Below are 19,570 nucleotides of genomic sequence, written 5' to 3' on the forward strand. Positions count from 1 at the left end.
TGGAGCCGATAAAGCGTGCTGCTCAATATGCAAGCGTTACCTCCAGCAACAAGAGCTGCCTGCTCAGTAGACCGTATATTAGACAAGCACAATTCTGAAAAAAATATGAATTTCATCTCCAGAAAAACCACAGTGGGGAGTGGGAGAGACAGACGGACCGGGAAGCAGGGCTTGAAATTTCTGGGGGGGGGGGCGGAATAACAGAAATAAGCCCTTTTCCCAGAGTAGCAGAAAGGTGTTTCTTTTGACAAAGCAAGACTGATTCAAGAAATGCTGCTAGAAAGGCAGCCAGCAGTGCCTGGGAAGAAAAGTAAAGAAAGCGGAGCATTTCTGCCTGCGGCTTTCATTTTGTTGTTTAGTCATTAAGTTGTGTCCGACTCTTCGTGACCCCACACCAGGCCCTCCTGTCTTCCACTGCCTCCCGGAGTTCAGTCAGATTCATGTTGGTCACTTCGATGACCCTGTCCAGCCATCTCGTCCTCTGTCATCCCCTTCTCCTCTTGCCTTCACACTTTCCCAACATCAGGGTCTCTTCCAGGGAGTCTTCTCTTCTCATGAGGTGTCCAAAGGATTGGAGCCTCAGCTTCAGGATCTGTCCTTCCAGTGAGCACTCAGGGTGGATTTCTTTCAGAATGAAGAGGTTTGTTCTCTTTGCAGTCCAGGGGGCTCTTGAGAGTCTCCTCCAGCACCACAATTCAAAAGCATCTATTCTTCGGCGGTCAGCCTTCTTTATGGTCCAGCTCTCACTTCCATACATCGCTACAGGAAAAACCGTAGCTTAGAAGATGCGGACCTTTGTTGGCAACGGGAGGTCTTTCAAGGTGCGGCCTTCGTATCCTCCCCCAAAGACGGCCTCTCTCTCATCAGGGGCAGGGATTCTCCAGGCACATGACTCCCAGCTTGCTAGCTGGCCTTAGGGGAACAGCCTACGTCTCACTTGTGCCCAGAAATATATAGGCAACCTCAGGAAATCAGGTCACACCAGACTCGCATCCTCTAATATTTTGGCCGCTGCTGAGGTGTCCTGCAAATTCTGGGAGGCAGTGGAAGACAGGAGGGCCTGGCGTGCTCTGGTCCATGAGGTCAACCCAAGAGTCGGACATGACTGAACGACTAAACCACCAGCACAGCTCCTAGGTACAGGGACCAAGGAACTGTGGCGGCCACATTTTGGACCACTTGTAGATTCTGAGCTGTTTTTAAAAGGCTGCCCTAGATCATGGATGTCTTGGGGTCTGGGTTCAAGTCTTTGGGACCAAGTCCCAAACACCACACCTGGTCCTTATTAAAAACAAGCTTTTTACCCCAGCAAAAAAAGAGAGGGGGGTGGGTGGGTTCTGAATCGTGATTCAAGCCTGAGTCATAAAAAAAACCACAAATCAAGTCATTGGTGCGAATTTAAGTACACCTTACAGCAAATCCTGCATGGCTTCTTCTGGGCTGAACCCACTCCATTTAACGGCAGAATCCAATGAAGAGGTCTAGAATCTGTGAAAGTTTATGCCAGGTAAAACTCATCCATCTTTACGGTGCCACGAGATCCTTGGTTGTTGCTGTAACCAAGATTTATAGGCCCAACCGCCTGGAAAGAGCAGCTTTCTGGTTGCTGCTTTCCTGCCTGCTTTAATTTGACTCCTACTATTTTTATATTCTGATGGAAGACTCTTTGAACATTTGTTTAAATGGAAAGACGCTCTCTCTCTCTCTCTCTCTCTCTCTCTGGATAATGCTTCTGAATGCAGACTTACTTTCACCCTGCTTCCATTTATGGCAACACTAGAAACAACTTCCAGGGATGTTTTATTGCCACGGGCAGATTCTTTATTGACCACAACCCCCAGGGGGTTGGAAGCGATCAAAACATCTATGTCCAAACTAAATTGCAGTGCTAACCCACCTCCCCTCTCGGAAAAGCAGCTCCCAACCGCTGGCTTTCTCTTCCCAGGGAGAGGTAATTTGGAAGGTCAATAAAGGAAGGCGATAAAACCGGATAAACGCATGTAGGCTTGGTTCAGGGTGGCCAAAATATGTTGCAATCCATCTCATGCGAGGTACACATCTAGAAAGGCCAAGCCAGCTGCACATTTTGGTTTGAAAAATCAATAAGGAAGCAGGCGTGGCGTGGATTGTCTTTTGCGCCCTTTATCCTGTCACCTAAAAACGTCCTTCCTTTTGACCTCTACAGGTTGCTTGACTTCTAATCAGGATTGGCTTGGACACAGACAACAGGAAGGCAGGCAGGCAAAACCAACGATGCAGGTTTTTCTTTAGCTAGTTAACTTTATCAGCCATGTAAACCGCAAAAAGCAAAGCCTTCTGCTTATATATTATGCCATTGCACCTAAAGCACTCTCTGGGTGGTTTACAGAGACATCACCTTGCCGACAAAGGTCTGCACTGTCAAAGCTATGGTTTTTCCAGTAGCGATGTATGGAAGTGAGAGCTGGACCATAAAGAAGGCTGACTGCTGAAGAATTGATGCCTTTGAATTGTGGCACTGGAGGAGGCTCTTGAGAGTCCCCTAGACCAGTGGTTCTTAACCTTTGTTACTTGGATGTTTTTGAACTGCAACTCCCAGAAACCCCAGCCAGCACAGTTGGTGGTGAAGGCTTCTGGGAGTTGCAGTCCAAAACTCCTGAGTAACCCAAGGTTAAGAACCAGTGCCCTAGACTGCAAGGAGAACAAACCTATCCATTCTGAAGGAAATCAACCCTGAGTGCTCACTGGAAGGAGAGATCCTGAAGCTGAGGCTCCAATCCTTTGGCCATCTGATGAGAAGACTCCTTGGAAAAGACCCTGATGTTGGGAAAGTGTGAAGGCAAGAGGAGAAGGGGACGACAGAGGATGAGATGGTAGGACAGGGTCATCGAAGCTACCAGAATGAATTTGACCCAACTCCAGGAGGCAGTGGAAGACAGGAGGGCCTGGCGTGCTCTAGTCCATGGGTCAGGAAGAGTCGGACACGACTAAACAACAACAGGGTGGTTTACAACAGGGCGGTTTAATTGCGAAACCTACACATTGCCCTCCCCACCCTCCCCAAGCAAGCTGGGTACTCAATCTACCAACCTCAGAAAGATGGAAGGTTGAGTCAATCTCGAGCTGGCTACCTGGGATTGAATCGAGGTTAGGAGCAGAGTTTTCCCTGCAGTCCTGCAGTTTAATCGCCATTGTCACAAGTAGCAAAGAGTGAGCTGTGGCTCGTGGGAGAAGAGCCAGCCTGTGTGGCCTTGGGCAAGCTGCACAATCCCACAAGGGGATTGGTAAACCACTTCTAAGTGTACTCTACCCAGAAAACCCTGAAAAGGGGTTGCCATAACTCAGAATTGACTCGATGGCACGTGATGATGATGATGATGATGAGGATTCGCTATTTCCTTCAGATTTAACTAAACCCATTCTAAGAAGAATCTCCAAGATTTCAAAATAACATTTCTAAGATTGGGTTGGGGTGGGTGGAATGGGGAGTTGCTGCCATGTTTATGTAACGGTGGCCAAAATCCTGTTGCCTTGCTTAGTAAATTAGAGCAGGCCCACAGAATCAGCTGGGATTTAAAGTATCAACTCTTCCATAATTTCCAGTGATTCAAATGGGCCTATTCTAACTGTGACTCACTCTACTAAAGTAAGTCGCAGTTAGAGTCAGCCCATTTAAACCAACGGAAATGATGGGAGGGTTTGACTCACCCACTCTCCCCTTGATTCAATGGGGCTACTTTAGTGAGATTGACTATGCTAAGCAACAGGATTTGAGCCAATAACTGTGTTTCACCAATTCTGACTTATGGTGAACACGACCCAGGTTTTTGTGGGTAAAGAGTACTCAGAGGTTGTTTGCCTGTCCTTTCTTCCGGTAGCTACCCAGGGACAGAAGGGTTCTGTAATGTGCATTTTGTGTCCCGGGGGAGGTTCAAGGTTTTCATGCTGACATAAAAAACGCAGTTTGAGACCACGGTAGTTATTGGAGTGCCTTTTCCCCCTGGGGAATCTACCTGCTCCACCAGATCTTTGCAGGCTTTGCTCCTCTGGGTGGCCACTCCGAAGGAGGCCAGAACTATGGGAAGCAGGGCCTTCTTTGCTGTGGCACCACTGTGCTGTGCTGTGCTGTGCTGTGCTGTGCTGTGCTGTGCTGTGCGTGTGTGTTGTGGTGGTAGTGGCCACTGCCGTCTTGGCTCTCTCTCCCTCCCCAAGAGTTCTTCCCGAAATCAGGGATTGGAGGACGGGTAAGAATTTCTTGATGGTGACTTATGACTCGAGTGCCCACAGAAGGGGCTCTGCGTGCCATAGGTGGCCCGCGTGCCACAGGTTCGCCATCGCTGATCTATAGAAAGGCCTTCCAAGGCATTTCAGTCTGATTTGTAAGCTTTTTGTGCTGCCTTATAGTTTGAATTTAGGCCTCTTGTGGCATCTAGTCTTATTGGTTCCTTGGTTTTATTTTTAATCGTCGTGGTCGTCCTGTTCGATTATTCTGCTGTAAACCACTCAGAATAGTGCTTCGCTCTAATGGGGCAGTATACAATTCCAATCCATCAATCAATAATATCCCTGTCCCCCCCCAAAAAAAACCCCTTGGGTGACTTCTCTCCCTCTCCTCCATGGCGTCAACATTTCCAGAAAGGTTCTCTCTCTAGACAAGACTGGTCAGTATGAAAGCCTCTCCCGGCATCCTTCCATCTTCTCTGAGATTGTGCTATTCACCTACCTCCGCGTGCGGGAAGGGCGGCTCCGGCAGGTACACTTTTGTCTGCTTATTGTGACACAACCTGAAGGTTGGGGTGAGGAGAGAAGAAGAGGAAGAGCAAAAAGAAACGACCATTACAACGACTGTGTGATGAGTTACCTATAAAGGTATCGCCTGTTTTTACATTTACAAAGCAGCCCAATGCAGCTTTCTGCTGCCATCTACTGTTCAGACGGATGAAAAAGGGGTGAAATTCTGTGGCCGTATCGGACTATGAGCCCTGCCACTTTGGGGGGGGGGGGGGGGAGGTCTTTTTTGGCATCCCCCTCCAAAGAAGATGAAGTTGACACTGACTCCTTGGCAAAGCACCCCCAACATCTCAGAGATGGGCTCTGTTCCAGTCCTTATTGCATAAATCTCCAAGCAAACATGCTTGAGATACACCACATCACCCACTGCGCCTGGGCAGAGAGGTGATGGACTTTTTAGTCCACGAGGTGCAGACCAGCCTGGGGAAGGCTGGCACTGAGGCTTTAAGACATTCCTGCAGTGGTTTTTAAGCAAGACAGCCGCCTTTGACATCTGCCTCCCTCCCATTTAAAATATCCTGCTTTTCTCCTGAAAATGAGACTCAAGGTAGCTCACAGGAAAACTAACAAAACAGCACACATTAAAAATACCAATATAGTGGCGCCTCGCACAGCAAGGTTAATCCGTTCCGGATTAACCCTCGCTGTGTGAAACATCGCTGTACGGAAGTAAAAAAGCCATTGAAACGCATTAAACTACGTTTAATGTGTTCCAATCGGCACGTTTACTTACCGTACAGCGATGCCGGCAGCCATTTTCGCGCCCTCCCCTCGCAGACTATGGGATTGCATAAAAGTAACTGCACAAAGGGGGTAGATATTTTACTGGCTGCCCGTTGTACACCTGCTTCTCCCTTAGCTGGATATCCGGTTGTGTCTACAGATGTTCAATGAGAAAATCCACAAGCACGACCTGCACAACTGCCCTTACAAATGCAATTTTTTTTTGCAACAGGATTTCAGCCTAAGTGACTACAGAGGTTTTTTTTTATGATACTCACCTTGTAAAACAGACAAATACAGATGGCAAAGTGTGCTGCTTATATACCATTCCATGGTATATAAAGCATTCTCTGGGCGGTTTACCATTTGATTATGCAGCTCTACACATTGCCCCCACCCACCCACCCAGCACGTCGGGTACTCAACTGACTGACCTCAGAAGGATGGAAGGTTGAGTCAATCCTGAGCTGAGCCCAGCATTGAACTCAGGTAATGAGCAGAGTCTTCACTGCAACATTGCAATTTAACCACTGTCTGAATGAGTTTTATGTATGTTATTCTTATGTTGCTGTTATGCTGAGTCTGTAGGCGGAACAAGAATCCTGCCATTAAGCTCTGTTCTCTCTCATGAAACCAGATTCTGGAGCTGATCAGGTTTGCTGTGTTTCTTATACCGAGTGCAATCCCAACGGGCTCAGGTCGCTGAGTTAACTCAGCCTTTGATCTGCCCAAGGTTGGCCAACGGAGTGCCCAGCTTGCTGAGGGTTGGACGATGGGTAGCCTGAAGAATCAAAAACCATAAACCGCCCAGGGAATGCTTCAAGTGCTGTGGGACAGTACAGAAGCAGCATACTTTGCTTTGAACATCTCTGCCAGCGGACACGGCCCATGAGTGCTTACCATTCGGCAAAGATCTGGGAGAATTCCAGCGAGCTGTTGGCGACAGGGGAGATGAAGTAGAACGGGACGTTGGAGAGCCCGGCGGAGTCTATGTACTGGTACAGGCACTCCAGAAGGTCATAGATCACGCCGGAGGGGTAACAAGGAACCAAGACATTTCCTCCACTCCGGACAGTCAGTGCTTAAGAAAAAAAAATTGATTGGTTTTTAAAGCGAGAGAAAGGGAGGCAGTGAAAGAAGGAATAAAAATATATACAGTAGAACCTCTCTTTATCCACAGGATCACTATCCACTGATTCACTTATCCACAGTCTGAAAATAGTGAAAAATAGTATAAGAAAACTCCCTCGATATATATGTATACATGCAAGTTGTTCAAAATACACTTCTGTAAACATGCAAAAAAGTATTAACTATTAAAAATGCACAAAAATCACTTGTAATTTTGCCCAACACACACACACACACACACAAAACACACACACACACACAGAGTTTTTTGCTCCTTAGCAAAAGAATCCATTCTATATTGCACTCAACCTCTTTTATTTATCAAAAACCTGGAATTTTGCAGAAAAATATAACCTAGCCAGCCAGATTCTGGGAAGCCATCATGCAAAAGGCAACTTTTTTAAAAAAACTCGGTCTGTTTGCTGTTACAACCTCCTAGTGACCCATTCTGCCAAACAGAAGAGGCAGAATACGTTCATTTTTATTGATACTCCCTCCACCTCACTGGGTATAAATCTCTGCCCCAATCCTGGCTCAACCAGGGAGAATCCAGAAGTTTGGGGCCCCCATTGCCCCCATTCTGTTGAAACGGAAAACTCCTGGAAGGCACCAGGCTGGGGGGAAACGGCGGCTCGGTCTTATTCCGTCCTCAAACCTTTCTGTCTTTTTCTACATAAGCTGACGGCGCTTCTTTCAAAAGAAAACAAAAACCAGCCTCTTGTTCCTTTCCTGATGAAGTAAGCCTTCTGATCCTCCTCAACTTTCAGGAGCTCATTTTAAAGATAACACGGACCAGAATGACATGCAGAATTCCAAATATGTTGTTAATTTCAGCAGCATTTTCCTAATTTGTTTCCTTCCCAGGATTGAACTGTGAATTAAATCCAATGCGGGCATCTTTCAGTCCCGAGAGACTACGGTAATGTGCTCTGAATAGAGGACTTGGAACACAGAACTCTCTAATTCGCATTACTTGTTATCTCTTTTAAGCACAAATTACATTCCTTCTTCATCCAGAAAACGGGTTCAGATGAAAACTTTAAGAATACAATCAGTAAATTAAAAAGACTGAAATGTGTAGCCTGTATAATGAAATTGTAAACCGCCCGGAGAGTGCTTGTAGCGCTATGGGGCGGTATACAAGTCCAAAATAAATAAAAATAAATAAATTTAAAAGACTGACATGAATTTTAGGAAATACGCAGGAAGCTGCATCGCCAGCAGAAGCAGATTGAAAGACCCGGGTGTTCTTGGACTACAGCTCCCAAAAGTCTTCACCCCTCGCTGGGCTGGCCAGGATTTCTGGGAGTTGTAGTCCGAGAACATCTGGGGACCCAGACTTGGGAACCACTGGCTTAGAGGCTGTTGGGTCTGTATCTTGCTGCCCCCACATGGTGACTCTCTGAACTGCAGGTGGCAGTCTTCTCTGGTCTAGTTTCCTGTTTGCCCATTGGATCACTTTGAACATGAAGCATCCTCCTTGAGCATGGCCGTCTTCCTGAGCTATGTCGGGTCGTTTTGATTTTTTGTCCTGACCTTTGTCCCTCAACCTTGCTCACCGGCTTCAGCCCTGCCCTTTGATCCTGTATCCTCGTTGGTTTCCTTCGGTCTTGACCTCCAGCTTGGTCTGTTGACTCTGATTCCTGGTTTGTTCTTATTTATTTTATCTAAAATACATTTTTACCCTACGCATAGGCATCCTTCAGTCTCGAGAGACCATGGTAACATGCTCTGAATCGAGGAATGTCCTCTCCAGAGCATGAAGCCCAGGTAAGGTAATATGGAGGATAGGCTGTTACCCAAGCAGCAGATCCCCCCTCTCCACGTTGCTGAAATGGTCCAATGGAAAGGCAAGAGCCAATACAACTGGTTCCAGCAACGTCGCAGGAATTGGCAGAACGACACAAACTGCCTTCGGGACCCCAGCTCTGGATTTTGCCTCGAGGTTAACTCCTGAAGCCTTTTCCATGAGTGGATATAGCCACAAGGCAGTGGAGGTTTGAAATCGGAGTTTTCCTTCTCCTAGATGGGCTGCCTTCTATGGCTGACGAGCCCCACCTACCCTGCCTCTCTCCTTAAAAGTACCCAGGATGGATCCTTTCTTTTAGCCCTGATTCCTGTCTTCTGTCCAACCACCATTTTTGCTTCCCTAGCTTGTCTTTTCGGGTCCATCCTTCATGCTAACGCAGCTGACGCTCCATCCAGTTGGCGAGCCTTCTCTTACACCCTAAGGAGGGAACGGAAGCCCAAACGACGCTTCTTCGGCATATTTTGCACCCAACGAGCAAATCCTGCCATCCTCCACCATCTCCCTGCTGTGCTCTCTTGCCCCTCCACTGAGTTCAAAAGGTAACGGACAGGTCCAGGTAGGACGATCACTCCCCTGATATTAAATATCGGACAGTATTTTAGCATTCGCATTTGGGTGGTTGGAAGAGGCGCCATCTCGAACAACGAAGAATAAAAAGAGGCATCTCAGGACTTCACATGTGACTTGACGTTGCTCCAAAGCCCGAATGCACAATTCACCACTGCAGGAAGGGCACTATGCCTGATGCTCAGAGGAGAGGATCAGATGTAGCAAAGTATGTGGCTTGGGTCCAAGCTATCTCAAAGACTGTGTCTCTCATTATGAGCTTCCCCAGGTGTTAAGATCATCAGGAGAGGCCTTTCTGTCAGTTGCATCACCTTTAACAGGTGTGTTTGGTGGGGAGACAGAAGAGGGCCTTCTGTCTTGCTGCTCCCAGACTGTGGAACTCCCTCCCACTGGAGGCCAGCCTGGCCCCACCTTTGCTGTCCTTCTGCAAGCAGGCGAAGAAGACTTTTCTCTTCAGGCAGGCTTTTCCTTAGTGACAGACTGTCTAGAAGAGTTTTCAAAAGAGCCTCATAGTGCAGTGGTTAAAACGCTGTACTGCAGCTAAAACTGTGCTCACGACCTGGGGTTCAAATCCCAGGTAGCCGGCTCAAGGTTGACTCAGCCTTCCATCCTTCCGAGGTCGGTAAAATGAGTACCCAGCTTGCTGGGGGGGCAATGTGTAGCCTGTATAATTAAAAATTGTAAATCGCCCAGAGAGTGCTTGTAGCGCTATGGGGCGGTATACAAGTCCAATAAATAAATAAATAAATAAATAAATAAATAAATAAATAAATAAATAAATAAATAAATAAATAAAATGAGGTGGTTTGCATTTTGTTGCTTCCAAATCGGTTTTAGTAATACTTTGCCTCATAGTCTTAATATAAGATCATTGATGGGTTTAATATTTGAATAACCCACTGTTTTTAGCTTTAATGTGGTGTTTTAATGATGTAAGCCACTTTGGATCCTTTCTTCGGAGAAAGGCAGGGTTAAAATATTTTAAATAAATAAGTGTACATCATTTGACAATCAATCTTTGGACGTATCAGAACGTTGCACCATTCAAAACCATGGATGCACATGAAACACAGGCAAAATCAAAGATCAATTAAATGTCAAAACCGTCAGACTCTTTTCCACCAGACATTGACAATTTAATCCACACTCGGTGCCTGAAGAGGGCAGCAAAGACCCAGTACTGTATGCGAAAAGCGTTTTTGATGGCTAGAAAAAAGCAAATCATTCATTCCAGTTTTGCGGGCTGATTACAGGTGTGTCCAAGCAGTGTTCTTGCCCTGCCGTATGGCTCCTGACCGGATCCAACACAGAGCCTGGAAAGTAACTCGTCACTATTATGCATTGAAAGTGCTCTTCTACATAATCAATTGTCATAACCATGTACAGTGGTGCCCCGTATAGCGAGGTTAATCCATTCCGGATTAACCTTTGCTATACGAAAACATCGCTGTGCGGGTAAGTAAAACCTATTGGAACGCATTAAACTTAGTTTAATGCGTTCCAATAAGTGTGCAAACTTACCCCTCCAGCGATGTTTTCGCGTCCGGCGGCCATTTTGGAGCCGCCGATCAGCTGATCGGCGGCTCCAAAATGGCCGCCGCATGACCTGAAATGGCCCCTATCAGCGTTTTCGCGCCCTCCCCTTGCTTACGGAGGTCGCGAAAACGCTGCGGGGGGGGGCATTTCGGGCCATCCGCAGCCATTTTGGAGCCGCCGATCAGCTGTTCGGCGGCTCCAAAATGGCCGCCGGAGCCCCAATCGTCGCAAAGCGAGTGCGGCGATTGGGGCTGATCCGTATAGCGATCCCCAAAAAGGGATCGCTATACGGATTTTTCGTTAAACGGTGCACTCGTTAAGCGAGGCACCACTGTAAATAGCTTGTTATTCTTTGCTGGATTTTTAAATTTTGGGTCCGCTACTTGCGTTTTGAGGGCTTTGTTCCTTTCTCTGAAACCGTCTGATGACAGCAGCCCAGAGAGGTGGGTGGATAAAATGCTCGCATTGCGCATTCCTTACGGCTGTAAAGCTGTGGCACCCCCTCAAGGGACTGGGGCCATCATGCTGCCTAGGCGCTGGAGGAGTGAATGTGTTTCAGATCCCCGTGGAAAGCTGCTCAGCTCAAGTATCAAGCCAGGCAGAGCGGACGGACCGTGGCTGCTCATGGCGCAGAGGGAGCATCTGTTGGGGACGGCCTCTTCTGTGGCTGCTCCTTTAGACTTTGGAACTCCCTCCCACTGGAGGCCAGACAGCTGTCTTTTGCAAGCAGCTCAATACCTTTTTCTTCAAGCAGGTTTTTTCCTTAGTGACTGGACCGTCTAGAGGACAATAGACAAGATGGTTTATATTTTGTGGCTTCTAAATCCATTTTCAATAATACTTTTCCCTAAGATTCTAAAGACAATGTGATTGATTTCTTCCTTATATTTGAAGGAGTTGCTGCTTCTAGCTTTTAATATGGTGTTTTTAATTATCTAAACTGCCCTGGGCCCTTTTTAGGAGGGGTGGTTTAAAAGAAAAACATTTTAAATAAGTGAATAATAAATCAGACCTCACCCCAAAACCTTACCAGTCTTGACATCCTTTTCACTTTGGCTGAAATCACACGCACGACAAGCGATGTCTTTAGCTTATGCTGTGCTGAAAATGCTCTTGGCATGCAAAACTTGGAGTCTTCGCTAGAATCTCTTAGTTTGTCTTTCTGAAGAATCCAGTTCTGGTTTCCAGAAAAAAAGGATGTTAACATCTCTCCCTCTTGGCAGTCCATCTTGATGCTGCCCTTTCAGGAAGGATCTAATGAGTTCCAATTAAATCCATCCACTGATCTATTTTATGGAGGGCTTTCTCTAGAAACTGTAAAGGGACATGGTGGCGCTGCGGGCTAAACTGCAGAAGCCTGTGCTGCAGAAGGCCTGCAGTCGTAAGATCGAATCCACGCGACGGAGTGAGCGCCCATCGCTTGTCCCAGCTCCCGTCAACCTAGTGGTTCGAAAGCATGCAAATGCGAGTAGATTAATAGGGACCACCTCGGTGGGAAGGTCACGGCGTTCCGTGTCTAAGTCGCACTGGCCATGTGACCACGGAAGATTGTCTTCGGACAAAACGCTGGCTCTATGGCTTGGAAACGGGGATGAGCACTGCTCCCTAGAGTCGAACACGACTGGACAAAAATTGTCAAAGGGAAACTTTACCTTCTCTAGAAACTGTAGACTCCCAACCTACTCTCTCTTGTGTGTGTGTGCATGCGCACATGTGTGTTGATAAGGATTAGTCTTATTTTTAAGCCATATTGGGGTGGGACTACCAGCCACTTAATGCAGTCTTTTCCACCATAATCCAGTCAATGGGACTCTGGCCAAGCTTCCTAATATAACTGCCTCCTTCTTAAGGCCCTGCTCTCTTGTTTTGCAAAGCTCCTTTGCAGGGGGATCTGGTGGGAGCCCGGAGTGAGAACCAGAGAGCAAATCATTTCTAGAGGAAAGGGAGGAAGAAGGAAACGCAAACAAACAAGGGTATGTTTGGGAAGCTCACTCCCCAGTCCTCCTGTCCTCTCCTTCTACCGCTGCATTGCATCATGAGGACTAGCCGCTGTGCTCCTTTGTCATACTGTTTCAAAACATTTTTTCCTATCCTTCAGCCTCTGAATAAACTGAAGCTATCATACTTTGGGCACATCGTGGGAAGACAAGAGTCACTGGAGGAGAGAGTCACCAGGGAAAGTGAAAGGCAGCCAGAACAGATAAAGACCAACTGAGAGATGGGCTGACTCAAGAAAGGTGCCACAGCCTTGAGTCTGCAAGACCTGATCGGGGCTGTCAAGTTCTACTGACCTCCAATGGGCTGTCAGACGTCTTGGCAGTCGCTAATTCATAGGGTTGCTATAAGCTAGAAGCAGAGGTGGGTGTGAACTGCCAGTTCAGCAGTCCGTGTGGGTCGATTTATTGGACAAACAGGTGTTTGACGCTTCAAAACCCCTGCCTCCTCTGGCAGGGTGCCCACTCGGAGGGAGCAGCCTAGCTTCCCTGCCCCGCCTCCTCTGAGCGCTGCCTCTAAGTGGACAGCTGCTAGAGGAGGCAGGACTCTGAAACATCAAACACCTGTTTGTTCGATAAACCGGCAGGAACCACTGAATCGGTGCTTCCTGCCCATCTCTTGTTAGGAGCATGCAAAGGATGTGGTGGCGCTGTGGGTTAAACCGCAGAAGCCTCTGTGCTGTAAGGTCTGTAGATCTTCAGCTGTAAGATTGAATCCACGTGACAGAGTGAGCGCCTGTCGTTAGTCCCAGCTCCCGCCAATCTAGCGGTTCGAAAGCATGCAAATGTGAATAGATACATAGGGACGAGCTTGGTGGGAAGGTAACAGCGTTCCGTGTCTAAGTCGCACTGGCCATGTGACCACGGAAGATTGCCTTTGGACAAACGCTGGCTCTATGGTTTGGAAACGGGGATGAGCACCGCCCCCTAGAGTTGAACACGACTGGACAAAAATTGTCAAGGGGAACCTTTACCTTTTACCTTGTCAGGAGCAACTTGCCAGTCCATAACACTACCCTCTGAACCCCTCCTTCTGACCATTTCTCTCCAAGAAACCTCGGAACCCTGAATATATGTGGTCCCGACTCCCAGGAATGGATATTTAGCTCACTACAGCCCAAACAGCCCCATTTCCCCCCAAACCTCAGCCTGGTTCTTAAAAACTCCAGAGTCTCTTTCCTTGAAACAAATGTGCTTCTCTAAGTGACTTTCCTCCAGTTTGGTTTATGGAGTTCTATTTAATTTTTTTATCACTTTGCTCTGTTCTATTTGCTTAGCATATATTGGCTTCTTGGCCCTTTATGAGCTAATCGATTCCTTATTAGAAGCTCGGTAGTAATATTTAGCTACATTCCCAACGCAAGCGCGGTGGATATTCTGATTTCTGGATATCCAGTAACGCTACTGCCCCTTCTGAGAAATACTTTTGCCTGATCCTTAGACGAAGCAGCCGAATCAAAGATCCTTTATATCCGTGGTATCTAGTTTGTAAATGTGCCTCAGGACCACACGCAACAACATTTTGAACACGCTTCAGAAGGATGCGGTTCAAACCCACAGCCTGGGACAGCTCAACATGTCCCAGCTTTTCCAAAAGTGAAAATTAATTTAATTCCATTTGTAACAATGGCTGAGGTTTTATTATCTATAAACTGGGGGAACGAACCCCCCCCACACCTCCTGCTCCGGAGAGGAAAAAAAGGCCGCACGGGTTTTACTGCTGTAAAGTCAAGAGAGAGGGGTCAGTTGAATCATCTTTGCCAAAGGCCACAACAATCTGGAGACGACACAATTACCATATGCAAATGAGGACAAGATACAAAAAGATTCCAAAATAAAAACAATTATCCAAATAAATGCTGCAATTTAAATGGGGGAGAAAAGCAATTTAGAGCATAGAAATACAGCAAACTAATTACTATGATACGATACGCATACATGCGCACCCAGCCATGTACATCAGCCTGGTCATTAACCATCTAGGGTCACGATCCAATATGAATTTCAACTTGCTGGAATCCATAGGCTTCCTCGGCATTTCTCTATACTAGGCAGCGTTCACAATCTACCATTCTTGATATAAGGCACAAGGTTGCACCTCCGACTAAAACCCTTCCTTCACCTGCCAGATTCAGCAAGTGGAAAGACACCATGATTAAATTCGAAAGCAAATCCTAGATCAAGAAGTCAAGCAAAAGTTTCCTTTCAATTTGCTTCTCGCCCAAAAGACACCTCTCTGTGTCTCACTTCTAGTAAATGCATGCCCCCTTTTTCCTGCCCACGGGCAGAAAGACCATCCACTGTACATCTCTCCAAAAAAATCACCCTTTCCTTCCTCTCCGACTTTGAGCTCGGAAGAGTTACTTTAAAAAAATCCAGTTTCGAGAATTCTGAGTGTGTTTTCATCCTTAGGAAATAAAAGTCCAAGCTTTTTGGAAGCTCTGCCGTGACTTTGTTCTATGCTGTAAACATGCTCGGAGCTTTTGAAACTCAGCCCTAAGTTAAAGGGTGGAGATGTAATGTACATCCGGACTTCAGCCAATCTGTTGACGAAGTGCCCCCCGTGATCTCCTGATTAGCAAGCTAACTAGGTGTGGGCTGGATAGCTCAAGTGTCAGGTGGATGCACAGTTGGCTACACAATCAGACTCATAGACGGATGATTAATGGGTCCTTCTCTAACTGGGAGGAGGTCACAAGTGGGGTACGCCAAGGCTCAGTCCTTGGCCCGGTGCTCTTCAATGTTTTTATTAATGACCTGGATCATGGGGTGCAGGGAATACTAATCAGATTTGTAGATGACACAAAATTGAGTGGGATAACTAATACTCTGGAAGTCAGAAACAAAATTCAAAACGATCTGGATGGGCTTGAGCACTGGGCTGTAAACAACAGAATGAAACTTAACAAGGGATAAGGGCAAAATTCTACACCTAGGGGGGAAAACAAAAACAAAGCACAGTTCCAAGATGGGGGACACCTGGCTCAGTAATACTATGAGCGAGAAGAATCTTGGAATTGTTATAGATCACAAGCTGAGTATGAACCAACATTGCAATGCAGCTGCAAAAAAGGCCAGTGCTATTTTATGATAGATCAACGTTAAGTACAGTATCCAAATCCCATGAAGTCCTAGTTTCCCTCTACTTGCCACTGACTAGGCCTCCTCTTGTGTCCAGTGGTAAAACTGCAGTAGTGCAGCCAAGACTCTGATCATGACCTAAGTTCCATCCCAACAGGGTTCACAGAACTGGCTGGAGGATCACTCAGCCTTCCATCTTCCCAAGGTCAGTAAATTGAGTACCTAGCTCGCTGGGATGGGGATGGGGATGGGGATGGGGGGGGCAATGCGTAGCCTCCATAATTATGTTGTAAGCCACCTAGAAAGTGCTTTAGCACTATGGGGAAGTTGAAACAGCAACACTACCTCCCAAAGCTTCCTTACCCCAATGCCAGGCCAGTGGGGCCACTTTGCTCAGCTTTTGACTACACCACCCCTTCCCCCAATTCACTGTCCTTCAGATATAGTGGATGATGATGCCCACCATTCCCAGCTAGCACAGTTGGGAATGGTGGCTATAAACCCACCCACCCACACCGGACCTATAGAGAGGACACTTTTGGGAAGGCTGGTCTACGTTGACTGCCAAGGACCCTTGTATGGTTTCAAATAGCTCTGTCCTTCCCCAGTCTAAACCTGGACACTGACCCCGGGAGACTGTGCGGGCAGAGCATGGGTCCTGCCAACGAGACCTCCTGCACCCTGGCTTCCCAGGTGAGCAGCTGAACGTCGGATGTCCACCTTCGGTTCAGCTAATCGAGTAGGGTTATCTTTCATGGAAACAACAATATTCTGGGGTTTCAGGAAGAATCCTTTCTCAGTCCTGCTCCTTGGTGATTTCCCCTCCAAGGAATCACATGAGCTGACCGTGCTTAGCTTCTGAATTTGGGCACGACTGGAGGTTATGTGGGGGAGCAGAAGACTGAACCTCGCTGGACCGAAAACCGTGAGCCCCTCTGGCTGGATGATGACTGTGCCTATAAATATTACGGCTGGTCCATGTTAGTGCAGGAAAGAGGACAGACGACACAGAAGGGCAAGGAAGAACATTGACAAAGTTGGCGTGAAGATTTTACACCGGCTGGGAGACAGACAGGAAACGGCCAGGTTCGTGACTGGGGATTCTGCTGAAGAGCCTTGTCAAAACCAAGCGCGTTGGCCAGGGCGGCGTCCACTTAGCGGACGAACGAGAGCCGACGACTCCATCTCATTATGCCAATTCTATTCCAAAACCGTTTCTCTAGTGTCTCTCCCCCCCCCTTCCGCCGCCACCACCTCGACGGAAGGAACAACTTGCTTCTCTCTCAAAAGCACTTACTGTATTAATGAGCAAGGCAAAGCCACATCATAAAAAATCTGAACTGCTAGTTTTATGCCAGAAAAAGGGAGAGAGAGAGAGAGAATCAAGCAGTTACTTCTGTTCCGGGAATCTCACAGCTGCTTCCCACTCGAGGTTGTGAGTCAGACGACTAAGTGAGCGAGCGCAACCCCCTTCCCACAGACAACGGCACACTCCGCACAATCCCAGTTGGGTGACCTACCAAGGTTACTGCAGAATTCTCCCACCATTCCGTCCGGGTTGGCAGTGGGAATCTGGGTGAGTCCAGTCAGGATGAGCACATCGCTGTTCTTCAGAGACGCCTGGTCCATGGACTGAAAACGACAATGAGGGTGAGGGAGGTGAGGGTTAGACAAGAAAAGCCACCATTTTGATCTCACGGGGACCAGCCCGATAGCCGGAGGGGAAGCCCATGGTATCGTGCTTCCAACAAGGGAGAGCCACATTAGTCAAGGAAGCTTGGCCATCAAGGCATCCAGCTATCCATGGCTTTCGGCTTCCTGCCACTCCCAACCCTGGGCGCTCCATGGCACATGACCTCTAGTCCTGGTAGTTTCATTTAGCCATCCATGGGCAAAAGATCACTACACTACTTGGACCGCATGTCCACTTTGGAAGATGGGCCAAGCGGGGAGAGATGGGGAGTGACCGGCCAAAGGTCAATCGGTGGCTGTAACGGCTTAGCAGGCCTAAGACCCTGCATGCGCCAGACCTGCATGCTCTCCACTGTCTCTCTTCCTTCTGCCAAGGCTCTGCTCATCCATGGTCTTGCTCCCAGCCCATGACAGGTGGTTGGACAAGAAGAAGAAGAGATGAAAACCAAGTGCATTTGAGTGGATGGGGGAAAAGCCTCAGAATAGGCTCACAAATAAATACAGTGGTGCCTCGCATTACGAGCACTCCGTTTTATGATGAAATCGCTTTACGTTGAAGGTATAAAGGGTGCTCTGGGGGCAAACGTCCCCAAAACGGCACCCTTCAGATGTGGAGTAGGACGACAGGTCACCAGCAACGTAGGTGGGATGATAGAAGTTGTAGTCTAGCATTTGTGTTATGCTGGGAAAGTCTGCAAACAGGGTAAGACTGCTTCGAGATAAAGGGGATGGTGGGGGCAGAAATGTATTTATTATCAATACTGGTTCTTGCTGGGGGCGCGCGCATATGATTTTCGTAATTCATCTGAGAACTGCAGACTGGAAGGGACCCTGAGGATGATCAAGTCAAGGATGCCTCGAGGGGAAATCAAAACTCCCAACTTCTGGTTCTGCAGCCAGATGCCTAAACTGTCGAAGTATTCAGCCGTTTATATCAGGCATTGGAGAAATGTCCCTTTTTCACAACTGCAGCTCATTTGGAAAAGGCATTTGATGGCCCTGCCCCACCTCCCGAGCCATGGGACTTTTCCATGGGACTTTTTCTTCTTAACAGGTAAACTTGAAATTGAGTGATAATGATGGTAATAGGTTTAAGTGTAGGGGAGAATGTTCTATGCCAAATTCAGCAAGTTGAAATGGGAAGAGCCTTCAGAGCAGCTAAAAAAGCCCATCACTTTCATTGAGGCTTCAGGCAGGACACACTGCCCTCATTTCCTTTTGAGGCACAGCCCTGAGGGTGTTTCACACCATTAGGAAGCCAATTCAGAGTAAAGACAGTGCTTCCTGCCCTCCCTCTGATTTGGCTTTGTGGGACAATTCTTTGTGGTGAAATCACGAAAATCAATACGGTGCTGAGATATTTTGCTTCCTTTGAGATTTCCATTTAGATGCAAAGGATTCGTGATGGCTTGTTTTCTATAAAGCACGATGATGACTCTGTCGATAGGGACTGGGAGAAAGCAAATGGGCAACTGAAATCCTATAAAAATGGAAAGAAGGGAGAAGGACCTACTGTTCCACCCATCATTACCAACTATATTACTTCTGAATTTTTTTTTAGGGGGGAAAATCAGCACAGCCTTTTCCCTTTGGCCCTGCAACAGGCTTAGAACTTGGTACCCTGTTTCCCCAAAAATAAGACCTAACCTGAAAAATCTCCTTCATGGATTGCTGCCTTGTCGTGGCGAAGGGGCTTGAGTAACTCAGAGAAGCTATGGGCTATGCCGTGCAGGGACACCCAAGACGGACAGGACATAGTGGAGAGTTCTGACTAAACGCAATCCACCTGGAGTAGGAAATGGCAAGCCACTCCAGTATCTTTGCCAAGAATGCCCCATGAGCAGAAACAAAAGGCTAAAAGATATGACGCTGGAAGATGGGCCCCTCAGGTCGGAAGGCGTCCAACACACTACTGAGGAAGAGTGGAGGACAAGTACAAGTAGCTCCAGAGCTAATGAAGTGGTTGGGCCAAAGCCGAAAGGACGCTCAGCTGTGGACGTGCCTGGAAGTGAAAGGAAAATCCAATGCTGCAAAGAAGAATACTGCATAGGAACCTGGAATGTAAGATCTATGAACGTTGGGAAGCTGGAGGTGGTCAAACAGGAGATGGCAAGAATAAACATCGACATCCTGGGCATCAGTGAACTAAAATGGACAGGAATGGGCGAATTCAGCTCAGATGATTATCATATCTACTATTGTGGGCAAGAATCCCGTAGAAGGAATGGAGTAGCCCTCATAGTCAACAAAAGAGTGGGAAAAGCTG

At 47.4% G+C, this 19,570-nt stretch overlaps 1 protein-coding gene across 1 annotated transcript in view; it reads right to left on the reverse strand.

The window, feature by feature from the left end:
* Positions 1-19,570, reverse strand: part of INTS9 (integrator complex subunit 9) — an 82,728-nt gene that overhangs the window by 17,534 nt on the left and 45,624 nt on the right. The window contains exons 9-11 of the mRNA XM_072986470.2: positions 17,133-17,244; positions 6,394-6,574; positions 4,703-4,763 (exon numbers count right to left, since the gene is read on the reverse strand). Coding sequence (XP_072842571.2) covers positions 4,703-4,763; positions 6,394-6,574; positions 17,133-17,244 — 354 coding nt within the window. The remainder of the gene's footprint in view (positions 1-4,702; positions 4,764-6,393; positions 6,575-17,132; positions 17,245-19,570) is intronic.

The sequence above is a fragment of the Pogona vitticeps genome, chromosome 1 (genome assembly GCF_051106095.1).
Source record: "Pogona vitticeps strain Pit_001003342236 chromosome 1, PviZW2.1, whole genome shotgun sequence".
In the NCBI taxonomy this organism is placed as follows: Eukaryota; Metazoa; Chordata; class Lepidosauria; order Squamata; family Agamidae; genus Pogona; species Pogona vitticeps.